Source organism: Neospora caninum, chromosome XI (assembly GCF_000208865.1).
Source record: "Neospora caninum Liverpool complete genome, chromosome XI".
In the NCBI taxonomy this organism is placed as follows: Eukaryota; Apicomplexa; class Conoidasida; order Eucoccidiorida; family Sarcocystidae; genus Neospora; species Neospora caninum.
In genome coordinates, this window is record NC_018397.1 from 4,461,315 (window position 1) to 4,474,373 (window position 13,059).

A 13,059-nucleotide genomic window follows, 5' to 3' on the forward strand; every position below is an offset into this window, starting at 1 on the left:
GAATGTGGTGCTCGCCACTGCCGGACGAGCACGGCTCACCCGTCCACCAGTTGCATTCGTGGACGGGGTCATCTCTCTCCTCTCTGCGCAACAGCTGTGAAAAGTATCAGGGGGGGCACAAACACTCAGTCTACAGCGGCCTCGCTCGTTCGCCCGAGCACTGCAGTTCCCTCGCGGTTCTTTTGCCGATGATCCTTTGTGTGTCATGGTGAATTTCTGCAGCGCTCGAAAGCCTTGCTGCGTGGCATTTTGAGTGTGCGTAGAAACGTGCGGCCGGCAGGCTTTTACGCGGAGAAAACAGCCAGCAGCCAGGCCGATCGCCACTTGGCAGCTTTTTTTGCGCGCGAGGGTGCGCCACACTCTCTGTGTCCCTAGAGGACGCACCGCCGAGCAACCCGAGCTCTGTAGTGGGCAACAAGACACGGGACGCGTGGCTGCATGGAGTAACCTTTATCTGGAATCGAGAGGAACCTTCCCGACTTTCAAATAAAACGTTCAGGACTCGCCGCTTCGTTTCCCCGAATGCCCGGTTTCTGCCGCTTCGCTCCACAGTTTTGCTGGGGCCTCCGTCGTTTCTGGCCCCGCGGCGTAAACCGCGCGTCCGTCTCAGTCTGTGTCTTCCCGCGCTTTCCCCCGATTGCTTTTTTCAGAGCGATAGAAAGAATCCCCCTTTTTCTAGCACGAAACAGAGTTGAGACTGTCACTTCCCAAGCGCGTAGATACCTCTGAGACAGCGAACGCGCGTTCTTCTGGAGCTTCGCAGAGAGAACGGCCGCGGCCCCGTAGTTGCAAAGATGCGAGGCAGAAACACCCGTACACACCGGAGGAGTGTCTCCACGTTTTCCGCCTTCACTTGAAAAGACGGAATGAAAGAGACACGAGGAGTAAGTCCTTTTTAGGTTTTGGACGCTTCTCTTCCTCTCGCTGTAGACGGCCCACAGCGGGACCGATTCTGCGGAGAAACTTTCTGGCGGAGAGGTCGAGCAGCCCCCAGGGTGCGGTTCTTCCACTCTTTCTCTTTCCAGATCGACATACAGAGCTAGAGAGAAAACCCGGTTCTTTGCTAGACAGAGAAGCGTAGGTTTGCTGCGCCTTCATCTGGCCCGACTTAAATTCTATGGCCGTGCCTGTTCGACTTCGCCACGGATACCGAACGCTAAAAACGGAAAGAAGTCCAACTGCTTCTCCCTCGTCTGACGACACGGCTTCCACGTCATTTCCCGACACTCCAATCCCTCACAAGTGCCGCCAGTAGCTATCTGCCAATCTAGGTTCACCCGTAAATGTACTAAACATGTATCTACGTTATATATATATATATGCAGTATGTGACAATGTGCGTGCATCCTTGTGTGCTGTGCAGAGTTCTCTAACTCTGTCGTTCTCTTCCGGCCTCTACACGACCCCAATTATGGGATCTAGTACGGCTCGCTGGCTACAGACACTTGAAGTCCGGTCAACGTGTAATATATATATATATATATATATATATATATATATGGGCAAGGGAAAAGGGGGTTGAGAGTCGCGTGGCGAAGAGAACTGAAGCGCCTTGTATGGTTTTTAACCTGACAAATGGGAAGTCCCTACATGGTGCGTTTGAGCTACATTTTGAGGCAAAAACGGAGGAAAAGACTCTTGTCGACACATCAAGGTAGGAAAGATACATGAACGCAAACACGACCATCTTTCCCACGTCCAAACAGACTTCCACGTTGAAAAAAAAAAACCGGCAAGAAGCACACGCTTCGCGAAGAACTCCAAAAACGTTCCACTACGGCGCCACTACAGACAGACCCCCAGCTGCCTCCACCGCCGCACTTGTGGAAAAGAACGGTGCATACCGATGTGCCTTCTCTTTCGACATCTCTCTAAATCCATGTTCTTCCCTATCTATACACACAGATGCGTCTCGTCTTCCCAACCCATGTAACTACATATATATATATATATATATGTATACATCCATATTTCCGTCCATGTGTTTCCATGAGGATCGATTCTCGGCAACTCTACGTGGCCCGCGTCCCAATTCAGAAAGGCAGAAGCCTTCAGCGCCGAGGTACGCGCTTTGCTTCCTCGCCGTTCTGTCTCCTTTCTCTCTCACCGAACAATCTTACATGAAAGATAAATGTAGATTTACACAGACTGTACTGTTCTGTGTCCTCTTTGAAGAGTTACGCACAGCTGGACACGCAAACAACCCCCCCCTCCCCCCTCCGCGTCCGGGTAGATTCCTCGTTCCGAAAAAACTGCTCCGAGAGAGAAATCCTTCCGGTTTTAATATCCGCGTTTCCGCCGCGTTCCTGTCGCGAGCGGAAGAGACAACTTTTGACCTGCTTATCCTCGGCAACGTCACCGGGTTCTCGCGTTTCCCAAAAACGTTTCACACGTTCTTACCACCAAACACACTTGCACTTTCCTGTACACATCAAACGCATGCGTATGTCTAAATAAAAGTAGAAGCATCGAGAAACACCTGTGCATTTGTTGGTATGCGTATCCGCACGCACACGTGTATGTAACAGTAGACGCTTCGAGATATCTGCGGGTTGCCGGCAAAGCGACGAAGCTGGAGGGTGAACTTGGAAGTGCCGCCAGAGCTTTGGACGGGGGTTTGAAGAAGACCAGTGTGTGCTTGCCTCGGGATTTCGAACCTGAGCTCTTTCCCAGTGGAAAGAATCCGCGCATCTCGCCTCTCTCAGAGAAGCCTCCTTTTGTCGCCTCTCTCAGAGAAGCCTCCTTTTGTCGCCTGTCGCCTCTAGACACAGATTTCTTGTCGCCGAGGCGAAGAAGTCTGGATTTTTGTGCGGACGGCAGGATGTCGCTGCGAGAAGACAGCTCACAGGCGCGTCTCTCTCGCCACGCGCACCTTTCAGAGACGCAAACCGAGGATTCGCTTCCGGGGCAGCTGGTCGTATTCCACGACGTAGTTCGGCAGGCGTAGCTGCCGCTCGTCTACGTGCGTCGAGAGATCCTGCACCAGAAGAAGAGGAAAAGAAAAGGACGGGTGACCTCGAAAGAGACGGAGAGAACGGGAGGACCGAGAGAGGACGGAGAGAGAGGACAGAGGGAGACAGCGCGGAGATGACCCATACACCGAAACGGCGAAGACAGGGAGAACGGAAGGACGGAGAAAAGAAAGAGAAGGGGGGATTCAGGGTGGAAGACTGGGGGAGATAGATGGAAAAGAACGGAGAGGAAAGCAGGGAGGACAGAGAACAGACGGAGGATACGGGAAGGCACACGAGAGAAAGGAGAGACAGAGAGAACAGACATACCTTAATGCTGTCGAGATAAAAGGTTCCGCGCCAGAGGTTGGTGGGGAGGTATGGCCACATGCACGCGAAGGCAGCTTTGAAGAGGAACCCGGGATGAAGGACGAGAAGCTGATCCAGGGTGTTCTCGTACTGGGAAAAAAGGTGGAAGAACTCTTTCCAAAGAGCCATCGACGGCATGTGGCTGTGGTGAACTTCTGCAACCGCAACGCAACGCAACGCACCAGTGCCACACGCTCTCCCGAGAAACGCGTCCAAACCACCTACACATTTACAGGTGAATGCACACACAATATATGTATATATATGGGCACGTGTATCGCTCGACCTCTCCCTTTCGAGCTCGTTATCGCTCCACGCAGCCGTCTGTTTGCATCCGGTTATCATGTACTCTGTCTTTCTCTGCGTCTTTCTCGCTCCGAGACAAAGGCCGTTGAGAGTCGGTTTCCTGCCTCCCGCGTTTCTCACCGGTGTTGACGTAGAGGAGGGTGTATTTGTCGCGAATGTACGGATCGAGCGTCTTGATGATGTAGAGAAGCACGAGGTGCGCATCGACGGGCGTAGACGGGAAGAGCGCGGCGAAGAAGACCACGAGAGGGCGTCCAGCTCTGTCTGTTCCGCGCGGCGAGAGAAAGCCGATCGCGTCCAGTTGCTGGAAAGCGACGCAGTCCGCAATCGCCGAGGCCTGCCGCAGGTAGCGGTGGTAGAGCGCTTCGCTGTCGACGCCTGCCGGCTGAAAACGCCCGACAACGAGAGGCGACACAGAGGAAACGAAAAGAGGGGAACGTGCCAAGCGCGGCGAAGGAAGGAGAGAGAGAAAGGAGGAACTCAAGAAGACTGTCTCTGCTAGCTACACCGCGCGTTCGAACCCAGCAGAGGCTTCTTGGGAAAGAACGGCGTGGGCGACTCTCGTGTGACGAAGCGCGACTGGCAAGTCTGCATGCGTCTCCTCCGCATGCACACACTCACATGCACATCCTCGTGTTGGCGAGGGGAAGATGGGGAAGAAACACATCCGAGGACACGTACGTTTCACGTCCCGACTCCCAGTGTTGCATGCATCTCCTGGCCAGCAAAAACCCCGCGAAACGCTTAAAACCTTGCAAACCATGCATAAAACTCCCACCCAGAGACGTTTTGTGGGAGCGATGAGACGTGCAACTTCTTCGTGGGGCAGAGCTTTTGGAAGGTGGACTTTTTGAATGTGGGCTGTTTTTCTGGAGGGGAGCCCCGACGTTTTGGCCGCGTGTCCACGCTTCTCTCCGTTTTCTTCGTTTTAAAAACTGCATGCGCTTACGTCCTGCGTGGCGTTGAGGGCGTTGATGCGCCTCTCCGTCTCGGTGCACGCCTTCGCGTCCGTGAAGCTAACGTCGGCAGAGTTGAGAATCCGGTTCTCTTCTCGCGGAGACAGCCCACCGTCCTCCGAGTCGCTCTCGCAGGCCCGCATAAAGAGGCTGCCGAACTGCGCGGTGATCTCGCCAGACTGCACATGCGAGGCCGCGCTCCCTTCCCGGCCGACGCGCATTCGCCGCTCCACCACTTCGATCTGCCCGAAGGCGTCGCCCAGCTCCTCCGGCAAGCCGTACAGCGCTTCCGCCTGAAAGAAACAACGGAAAAGAAAACGGCGGAAACGGACGGAGAAGAAAGTGAGACATACGACAGAGGAGAGAAAAGAGAGAGAAAGAGAGAGAAAAAGAGAGAGAAAGATTATCTGTTTGGTTCAATCGCTAAACGCGTTTATCTGTCGCTCTGGACGTCTCGAGAAATCAGGTTTCCTTTCTTCAAGAGAGGGGCTCTTTTTCGAGGGCAGCACGGGTCTGTTCCTGGCCGCGAAGATCCCGGGAGACTTCTCGGCTCGGGCGCACCTCTTCTGCTTCGTTTCTGGGGAAGTACAGTTTGACGAACGCTTCGCAGGCGCGCATTTCCTGGACGTCGTCGACGATGAGAACGACGGCGTCGAGTTTCTCCCGCAGTCGTTCCATCCACCTCCGCAGCGTTCGCAAGGAGGTGTGAACGTACGCGTCAGCCTCGTCGCCAGATTCCCCTGCAAGGCGGCACACGTCTGCATGCGCCTCGCGCCCTTCGCGGGCGGCTCGCGTTTCGCCGGGACTTCCAGGCTCTTCGCGCCGCTGCATGCGGCGCAAGCTGTGGGGTGGGAGCGCGGCGCTCGCGAGGGACGACGAACGGCGACTGTGAGCTGCCGAGACTGAGTAGAGAGGCACTGCGACAGTCGTCAAGCCGTTCTCGTCGAGGAGCAACAGCGATTCGCGCAAACACCCGTTGAGGGCGTTGTGTGTCGCCGTGATGTACTTGCTGTTGAAGCGCGGACCCACCTGCAGAAAAGAAAGAGAACGAGGAAAACATGTGCAGAGAGAAGAGAAAGGGAACCCAGGCACCTGGATGTTAACAGAACGCGTGGCGTCTCTCCCACATGCACGCCCCCTGCACAAAGTACCAGAATGAGACAGACAGCCTTTCCGAAGGGAGAAGAAGAGATGTGCATACATGAACAGGTGTTTCGTGCATTTCCTGACGGATGGCGCAGGGGGTCGATATCTTTATAGGACTGCAGGTAAGTATGCATTGCCGCTTTTCGCGGTTGATCCCTGACGACCCTCGGCACTGCGAGGGTGTTGGACCTGTCTGGAGGTCGGAGGATCTTTTTCGTGCGTCGAAACCCACTGTGTAGATGACGTGGGAAGAAGGAAGGTTGAAGGAGCGGCAGATGCGCGCCTCGCCTGCTTTGCACCGTTCCAGATGGCGCACCTCGTCGGCGAGTTCGTCGCCTCCGACTGCAAGAAGGAAAAGGAGAGAAGAGGAACGAACGAGAAGAGAAGATGCCGGAGACTCGCGAGTGTCCGAGCACCAAGAGACGGGGGAGAGAAGACCCCAACAAGACTGAGGGAGAATACACAGCGGACAAGAGATTCCGCAGAGGAAGGAGACTAAAAAGAGCGAGCGACGACGACGGAAGGCGATCTGGGCGAAACGCGGAGAAGCGGAAACAGACACAGAGAGGGGCACGCAGGAGGGCCCTCGAAACGCACGCAAAATGCGACGCAGAGCAGAGAGCAAAGGAGAGAGAGAATTATACAGAAAGAGGAGAGAGAGAGAGAACGACGCTGAAAGATACAGGGGAAAGAAAGACACAGGAGCAGGTACGGGACGAACACAGGAGAAGGTACGGGACGAGAGGCAGATGCAGGTAAACACCGACAGAGACACAGGCACAGCAGACGGTCGAGAAAGGTTTGGAACGATACAAGAGGAGGGACGTGTTTGGGTTGGACGCACTAATAGCCAATCGCGTGCCAAGTTTGTCGATGGGCTTGAAAGCCTCATTGATGAAGCAGACGATGGCGTCGACTTTGAGCGTGCAGGGATCTCCGTAGTGGAGAAAGAGTCGGCGGTTGAGGCCCTCGTCGACCGGGAAGGGGTTTGTTTCTCGCGCGTGTTTTTCCGCGTGATCTTCCCATGCGAAGGACGGCGAGTTTCGTCGCTCTGCGTGCGCATGGAGAGAGCAAGCGTTCCTCTCGGCACGGAAACTCGAGGAGTCGCTGCGCGTCTGCGTGGCACGATGCCTGTCACGCAGACTCGCCGCCTCGCAGGGACTGTCTCCGCAGGTTGAGGGCGTTGACGAGGCGTCGAGGAAAGGCGCAGAGCAACAGGGCGCTGTCTCGAGAGCGTCTTGCCTGGACAAGGACGAAGGAAAAGACAAACGTCTACAGCTGTGAGACGAGAGAGAGAAGCTGCGGCGTTTTGGGACCGGTGCCAGAGGAGGCCCGTGGACGCGACATGGAAGCCAAGAGAGACAAGCGCCTCGAGCTTTTTGTGTGTCTGTCTTACCAGCACACGAGGCAGTCGAGGGAGACGGAGGCCGCACGCGTGACAACGCGCTGTCTTGGCGAGGAGAAACGGTCTTCTTCGCCGAAAGCGACGCGCGTCGGAGAGTCGGGCGAGCGAGGACAGCTGAGAGCAGGCGACTCGCCGAGAACCTCCTCGTCGAGAGTCTTGCGGATCTCCGTCGACAGCCACTGAACTGCGTCAGAAACAACTGCTCCGATGCTGAGCGCCATAGCGAAGACGAGGAAAAGGAGAGGGAAGAGAGAAAGAGAAAAGGAGAGGCTCGTGAGGCGCGCGTTTTTTGTGGACAGTCAAGCGCGAGAAGAGAGAGGCGACGCCTATCGAAAGGAAGACGACAAGGCCTTCTCAGGATGCAATTCTCGAAGGCGCTCCAGGACTGTGTGACTGAAGAGACTGCGAGAAAGGCACGATCCCGGCGGGACTGCTGTTTCGTATTCCAGTTTTATTCGAAGGGGAAGAGGAGAGAAAGCATGACGGTCGCGTTAAATCAAGGATGTCCCGCGCGAGAAGCGGAAGGCACCAAGGCCTCTTTCTGGAAAGCGTTTTCCGGCTCTAGACAAAAGAATTGCATGCGGGAAGGGAGGAACACCGCTGCGCAGTACGAGGAGTATGACGATTTCTGCAGCCCTCGAAAAAAAACCCTTCACGCACATAGCTGTCGGTGCAGTGAAGCAACGCGTGAAAAACAGTTTGCGTCTCTCTCTCTCTCTATATATATATATGTATATATGTGTATATATATGTATATATTATGTATGTATTATGTATATATATACATAATATATATATATATAGAAATGGTACGTATATATATACACACATGCGGGTGACAAATCACTTTACAGAGAGAAGCGTGTGAGGAGACAAGGGAGGGCCGAAGAAAAGCGTCATGTGCGCAGACATCGATATGCACGCACAGTTGGAGAGCTGCCAGTTCTGTTTGCTTGGAAGCGCTTGAAACGGAAAGACAACGGGAAGCACGACGGACTCTTGGAGAGAGATGGCAAGAGGACAAAGGAAAAGAAGACAACGAGCAGCGAAGGTGTGTACGGGGGACAGTCCTGCAACTCGTGGATTTAAGGAAACCACGGCGAGATCTCCCGAACTCGCACAAAACAAAGAAGGGAAGCAGACAAGAGAGACGCAAACCTCCGAGACAAAGAGAGAGAGATAAAGAGACGGAAAAGAGGTCGTCGTGTTTATCGGTGGTGAAAAGAACGATCTACACTACCGATTTTGACGGATCCGCAAAAGCGAGGACACGGCAAGATTCACCCTTTTCGCCCGAGAGAAGCAAAGATCTGGACGTGTCTCCCTCAGGAAAGAAAGGTTTTCGTATGCCTTGGGTCAGTTTTGAGGCCGAATCGTCCGAGTCCTCTCATATCGACCCTCGGCCGTTGCGCGCAAAAATCCCGTGACGTCGCCAGGCCGCGCGCGTCGACGGCGCCTGGAACGAGAGAAAAAAGAACAGAGGAGGAACACGAGAAAGAAAGAGTAAGAGCTGGGGCAAAGTCCCCAGTGTACGGGAAAGCAGGCATCACTCGACAAAACCGTCGAAGAAACTCGGAAACGCAGAGAGAGACGGTGTGCGCCAGTTGCCCATGAGGGTCAGCCTGGTACTCGAAAGGAGTATGTGGCGGAGAGGATTTGTCAGGGAAAAGAGAAAAACGCGTACGCTTCTCCCCTCGACACCGCTTCTCCTGTTCCCCCGAATGAAAAGAAACCCTCCTTCCTAGCTTTCTGCAAACTTTCCAAGAAAAGAAACGGGCACGCGGCGACTGGCTAGGCAACCGCAACCCTCTTGCATGCAAGCACGCCAGATGCGCCCAGTGTACATACACCCGGGTCTTGCGCGCGGGCGCTCTGTGGCGAGCTGCCAGGCCCGCCCGCGTACCGTTTTTTCGGTAATTTGTGGAGAGAGAAAAGCGAGAAAAGAAAAAGAGGAAGGGAAAAGCGAGAAAGGAAAACGAGGACGACAAAGAGGGGATGGAAAGGGAAAGAACAGCGAATCTCGCCTTGCTCGGGCTGTGGAAACGCGGGGTGAACACGCACGGCACGACATGGCGGGAAAAACCAGCGGCGCGTTTCTGTGGGCGGTGGAAAATTGACACGAAGCATACCGACACCCGAGTCGAACTCCCCACAGGAAAGGCAACTGGGGCAAGGCGTGCACACATCAACGACTCGGCAACGATCTGCCTACATTAACAGACGATACAGATACACACATGCAAACTGCATTTTAGCATACATTGTTCATATGGATAAAGGGGTCGACGTAGGCACCACTACATGCTTACGCATATGCTTATATATATATATATATATATATGTATACATGCGCACATGTTACGCTACCTGTACAGAGAGAAAAGACGTGCTGCGTTGTTTTGAATTCCGCTCGTTCACACAGCTTTTTTTGCTTTTCTTGTGTTCTCTTGGTTCGCTCCAAGCTGCTAGAAGTTTCAACACCTTCAGAGAATCCTCCAGTCCCGCGGACATGCACGCCTCGATCGAGTGCCTCATCGAGGTCACCTGTTTATATAGAATAGGCCGACACGCTTAAATGCATACATAGATATATCCATATACCAATAAATATATACATGCAGAAAGAGAGAGGCAGAGAGACAAAACACACATGCTTCCACTGGGATACCACACAGTCCGCTACACAGATGGATATCGACGAAAGAAAGACAGGCAAAGACAGACAGATTACGAGAGAGAAAAAAACGGATAGGTACAGAGATACATGTCGAGAGGTTAAGAGATAAAATAGATTGGGAGAGATGTAGAAAGAGATGGATGAAGACAGAGAGCGAGAGAGAGAGGGATCAGACAGCAACCACAGAGGAGCAGAAGAGGGGAGAGGACACGACTGACGAATGGACTACCCAACTGATTGCTTTGATTCCACAATTCCAATGTCTCCCTCTGTTTACGAATACATATCTGTGAATTCCCATACATCGACTTATATATATATATATATATATATTTATATATGTGCAGACACATGTGCGCGGAACAGAGCCTGTTGTAGGAATAGACTCGAGTTTAGGTACGCGGTCGGTTCGCAGCACGGGATGAAGCCGACAACTCCGCATCGAACCACAAACACACATTCGTCAAACGGGGCGCTGGGGAGATCGTCAGGAAACCTAACTTGAAAAAGACGTTGGCGTTCTTATGAGGAATGGCTGTGAGGCTGTTGGTGCCTTGTTAATTTTGTGTCACCAAAAAATCGCTTCCTCTGCCTCCTCATTTCGTTTTCTTCTCTTTTTTTCCTTTTTCTCCCTTTTCGTTTCATTTTTCCACTCTGTTCCTTTTTTTTTGTTTCCGGTTCTTTTTCTCTTGCTTTTTTGTTCACCTTGCTCTCTCTTCTCTGTTCTTCCCTTTTGTCGTCTGTGTTTGGTGTTGCGTAGAGGTGAGGCTCAAGTTTTACGAGAAACAAGCGTTCTCCAAACTCTTTCGGATTTTGAGGGGTTGCGTCGGCAGCGACTGCTTTTTGTTTCAAGTAAACCAAACGGTCAATAATTTGACTGATACTAAGACGCAATTGCAATTTAGATTGGTTAAATGTAATGTCCATAAATATTATATTTCGAATAAAAGCGCCTAACCCCTTGCCCGCCGGGGTGAGTTTTTGTCGAGGGCATTGCACGCTTGCACCATCTAAAATGGATATGTTCTTTTCACACATGGGCGCGCAGAACACTTCTTCTTTGATTGCCAGCTTTCGTTTTCTCTCTCCTGCCAACTTTTTTAGCCAGAGAAATCCGACTTTTTCTAGTACTTGAGTGTATGCAGCCCTTGTGTTTGGTTTGGCTCCGGTCCTCGTAGGAAACCGAAGCGTGTTTTCGAAAATAAGCGTTTCAAAATGCATATCTGCGACAGCACTGAACTATGTGGAACTTGCTTGTGGAGACGTGTGGGCGTTTTTTTCAGAGATTTCCTGAAAAAACATCAACGAGGCAGAACGCGTGCCTGGAGAAGCTCTGCATGCAGTTCCCAGAGCGCGACGGAGGGACAGAAAAGGAGGGTGAAGAAGAGAAGGGGAGAAGTGGAGAGAAACGAGGAGGTCTGTATCAGAGGCGAGAGGAACGTTCACCTTTCGGTTGCGCTTGAAAAAGAATTTCTCCCGTTTTCGGCAGACTGTGTTGCCTTCCTGCAGTTTGTTCCGGTTCCACAAAGACAAGCGAACTTTGTCCGAGAAAAAAGGTCAACGACTGGAAAAACACATGCGTGAGGGCTTGAAGGACATACCCAGGAAACGCGTTTTTTTCTGTTCCTGACCCGTGTTTTTTTCTGTTCCTGTCTCGTGTTTTTCCAGTCTTGTTGGGGGGTCAAGATCAGACGGGAAGATGTCGCGGGCGCAACGAACCGCTTTCACTGTCGAATTCTCACCAGAAAAAAACCTCCCCCTCAAAACTCCCTCAGGGAAAAAAACAAGCGTGGTATTTCAGAGTTCAGAGCTCTCGAAAACCACGCAGACATTCCGCTGGTTTGGACAGCGTCGCCAGATATCTCCGCTAGACCCGCGCCTTTTTTTCTGGCACTTGCATGCACGCATGCGCATGCGTTTCAGGTGTATTGGCAGCTGTCTTCTCTCCCGAACTGGTGGTCTTGAAAACGAAACCGGCGGCAAGAGGAAAAACTTTTTCCGCGGTGCTGGAAATCCTCGCCTGTACAGCGGCGGAGACAGTCTTTCGTCGCCTTCAAGGCAGAAGAGACACCGGAATCGCGACGCGAGACACAGCTGCGTCGGCCTCGCCAGCGAGAAGTGACTGGGTGACTCCGTGCGACATCGGCACGAACACGTAGGCGAAATGCAAAAAACGTGTGACTCGTCGTCACCTTCACTTCTTCGTGTGGCCCCATATACACACTTTTCCAAGAAGAGCCACACAGCTCGGCTCGGAACCTCGCATCTTGTGTTTTTTGTCTCTCGCCGTCCGGCACACACGAGACCCTGTTTCGACGTAGATCTTCACCTCAAGGCCTTTCATCTCGGCTTCTCTTTTGCGGAAAGGCGCATACTGCCGATTCTTCTTTCAGAAGGAAACGCTCTAACCAGACTCTGTGTGCATCGTTGCGACGCAGTGTAGAGCCTGGCATGTGCAAAGTAGGCGCCGCCGAGCCTCCAGGTGTAGATGGACTCTGTGTGCGAGGTCTTCCCGGCAACATCGTTTTTCTATTTCAAAGAGGCTTGATATCTCTTCTTCTTTTGCTGTTCTTTTCTCTCTTCGTCTTCTCTTGCTGTCCTTTTCTCTGTTTCTCTTCTCTCTCCGTCCTTGTCTCGCTTTCTCTCTCTCCTTCCCTCCTCCTCTTCTTCTCTCTCCTTCCCTCTTTCTCTTCTTCTCTCTCCTTCCCTCTTTCTCTTCTTCTCTCTCCTTCCCTCTTTCTCTTCTTCTCTCTCCTTCCCTCTTTCTCTTCTTCTCTCTCCTTCCCTCTTTCTCTTCTTCTCTCTCTGTCCTTTTCTCTCCTTCTTTCTCTTCTTTTCTCTTTCTCTCTCCTTCTCTCTTCTCTTTATTTCTGTCTTCTCTTTCTTTAGCACTTTCTTAACCTCTCTTCTCTCCCCTGCCTTTTCTCTGTTTACTTCTCTCTTCGTCTCTCGCTCGTCATTTCTCTCCTCTTTTTGTCTCTTTTTGTTTCGTTCTCTTCTCCCAGTTCTCCTCCTCCGTTTTTCCAAATGGACGATTCCTTTCGGCCGCTTTTTCACAGCGCTCGTGCGTCGAGCTCCGCGACGGTGTCTCGGGCTCTCTGTGTTTCTTTCTGACGTTTCTGGATTTTTCGGTCAAGTCACCTCCTTTGCTTTCTCGCTGTTCCTCTCTCCTTGCTGCGGCGGCCCGACACACTTTCCTCTGGACTAAACTATGCCCGAAAAGAGGAGACACCTTCCGCTCGCGAGGCC

General features: G+C 52.5%; 1 protein-coding gene across 1 annotated transcript; it reads right to left on the reverse strand.

Annotated features, from left to right (window-relative positions):
- Positions 1-2,875: 2,875 nt before the first annotated feature.
- NCLIV_058280 (hypothetical protein) lies at positions 2,876-7,354 on the reverse strand (the record flags this gene model as incomplete). Its single annotated transcript, XM_003885384.1, has 8 exons — positions 2,876-2,977; positions 3,282-3,475; positions 3,747-4,011; positions 4,576-4,875; positions 5,144-5,611; positions 5,961-6,070; positions 6,573-6,970; positions 7,125-7,354. The coding sequence occupies 8 exons, from the start codon at positions 7,352-7,354 to the stop codon at positions 2,876-2,878; spliced, it is 2,067 nt and encodes a 688-aa protein (XP_003885433.1).
- Between the last annotated feature and the right edge of the window lie 5,705 nt (positions 7,355-13,059).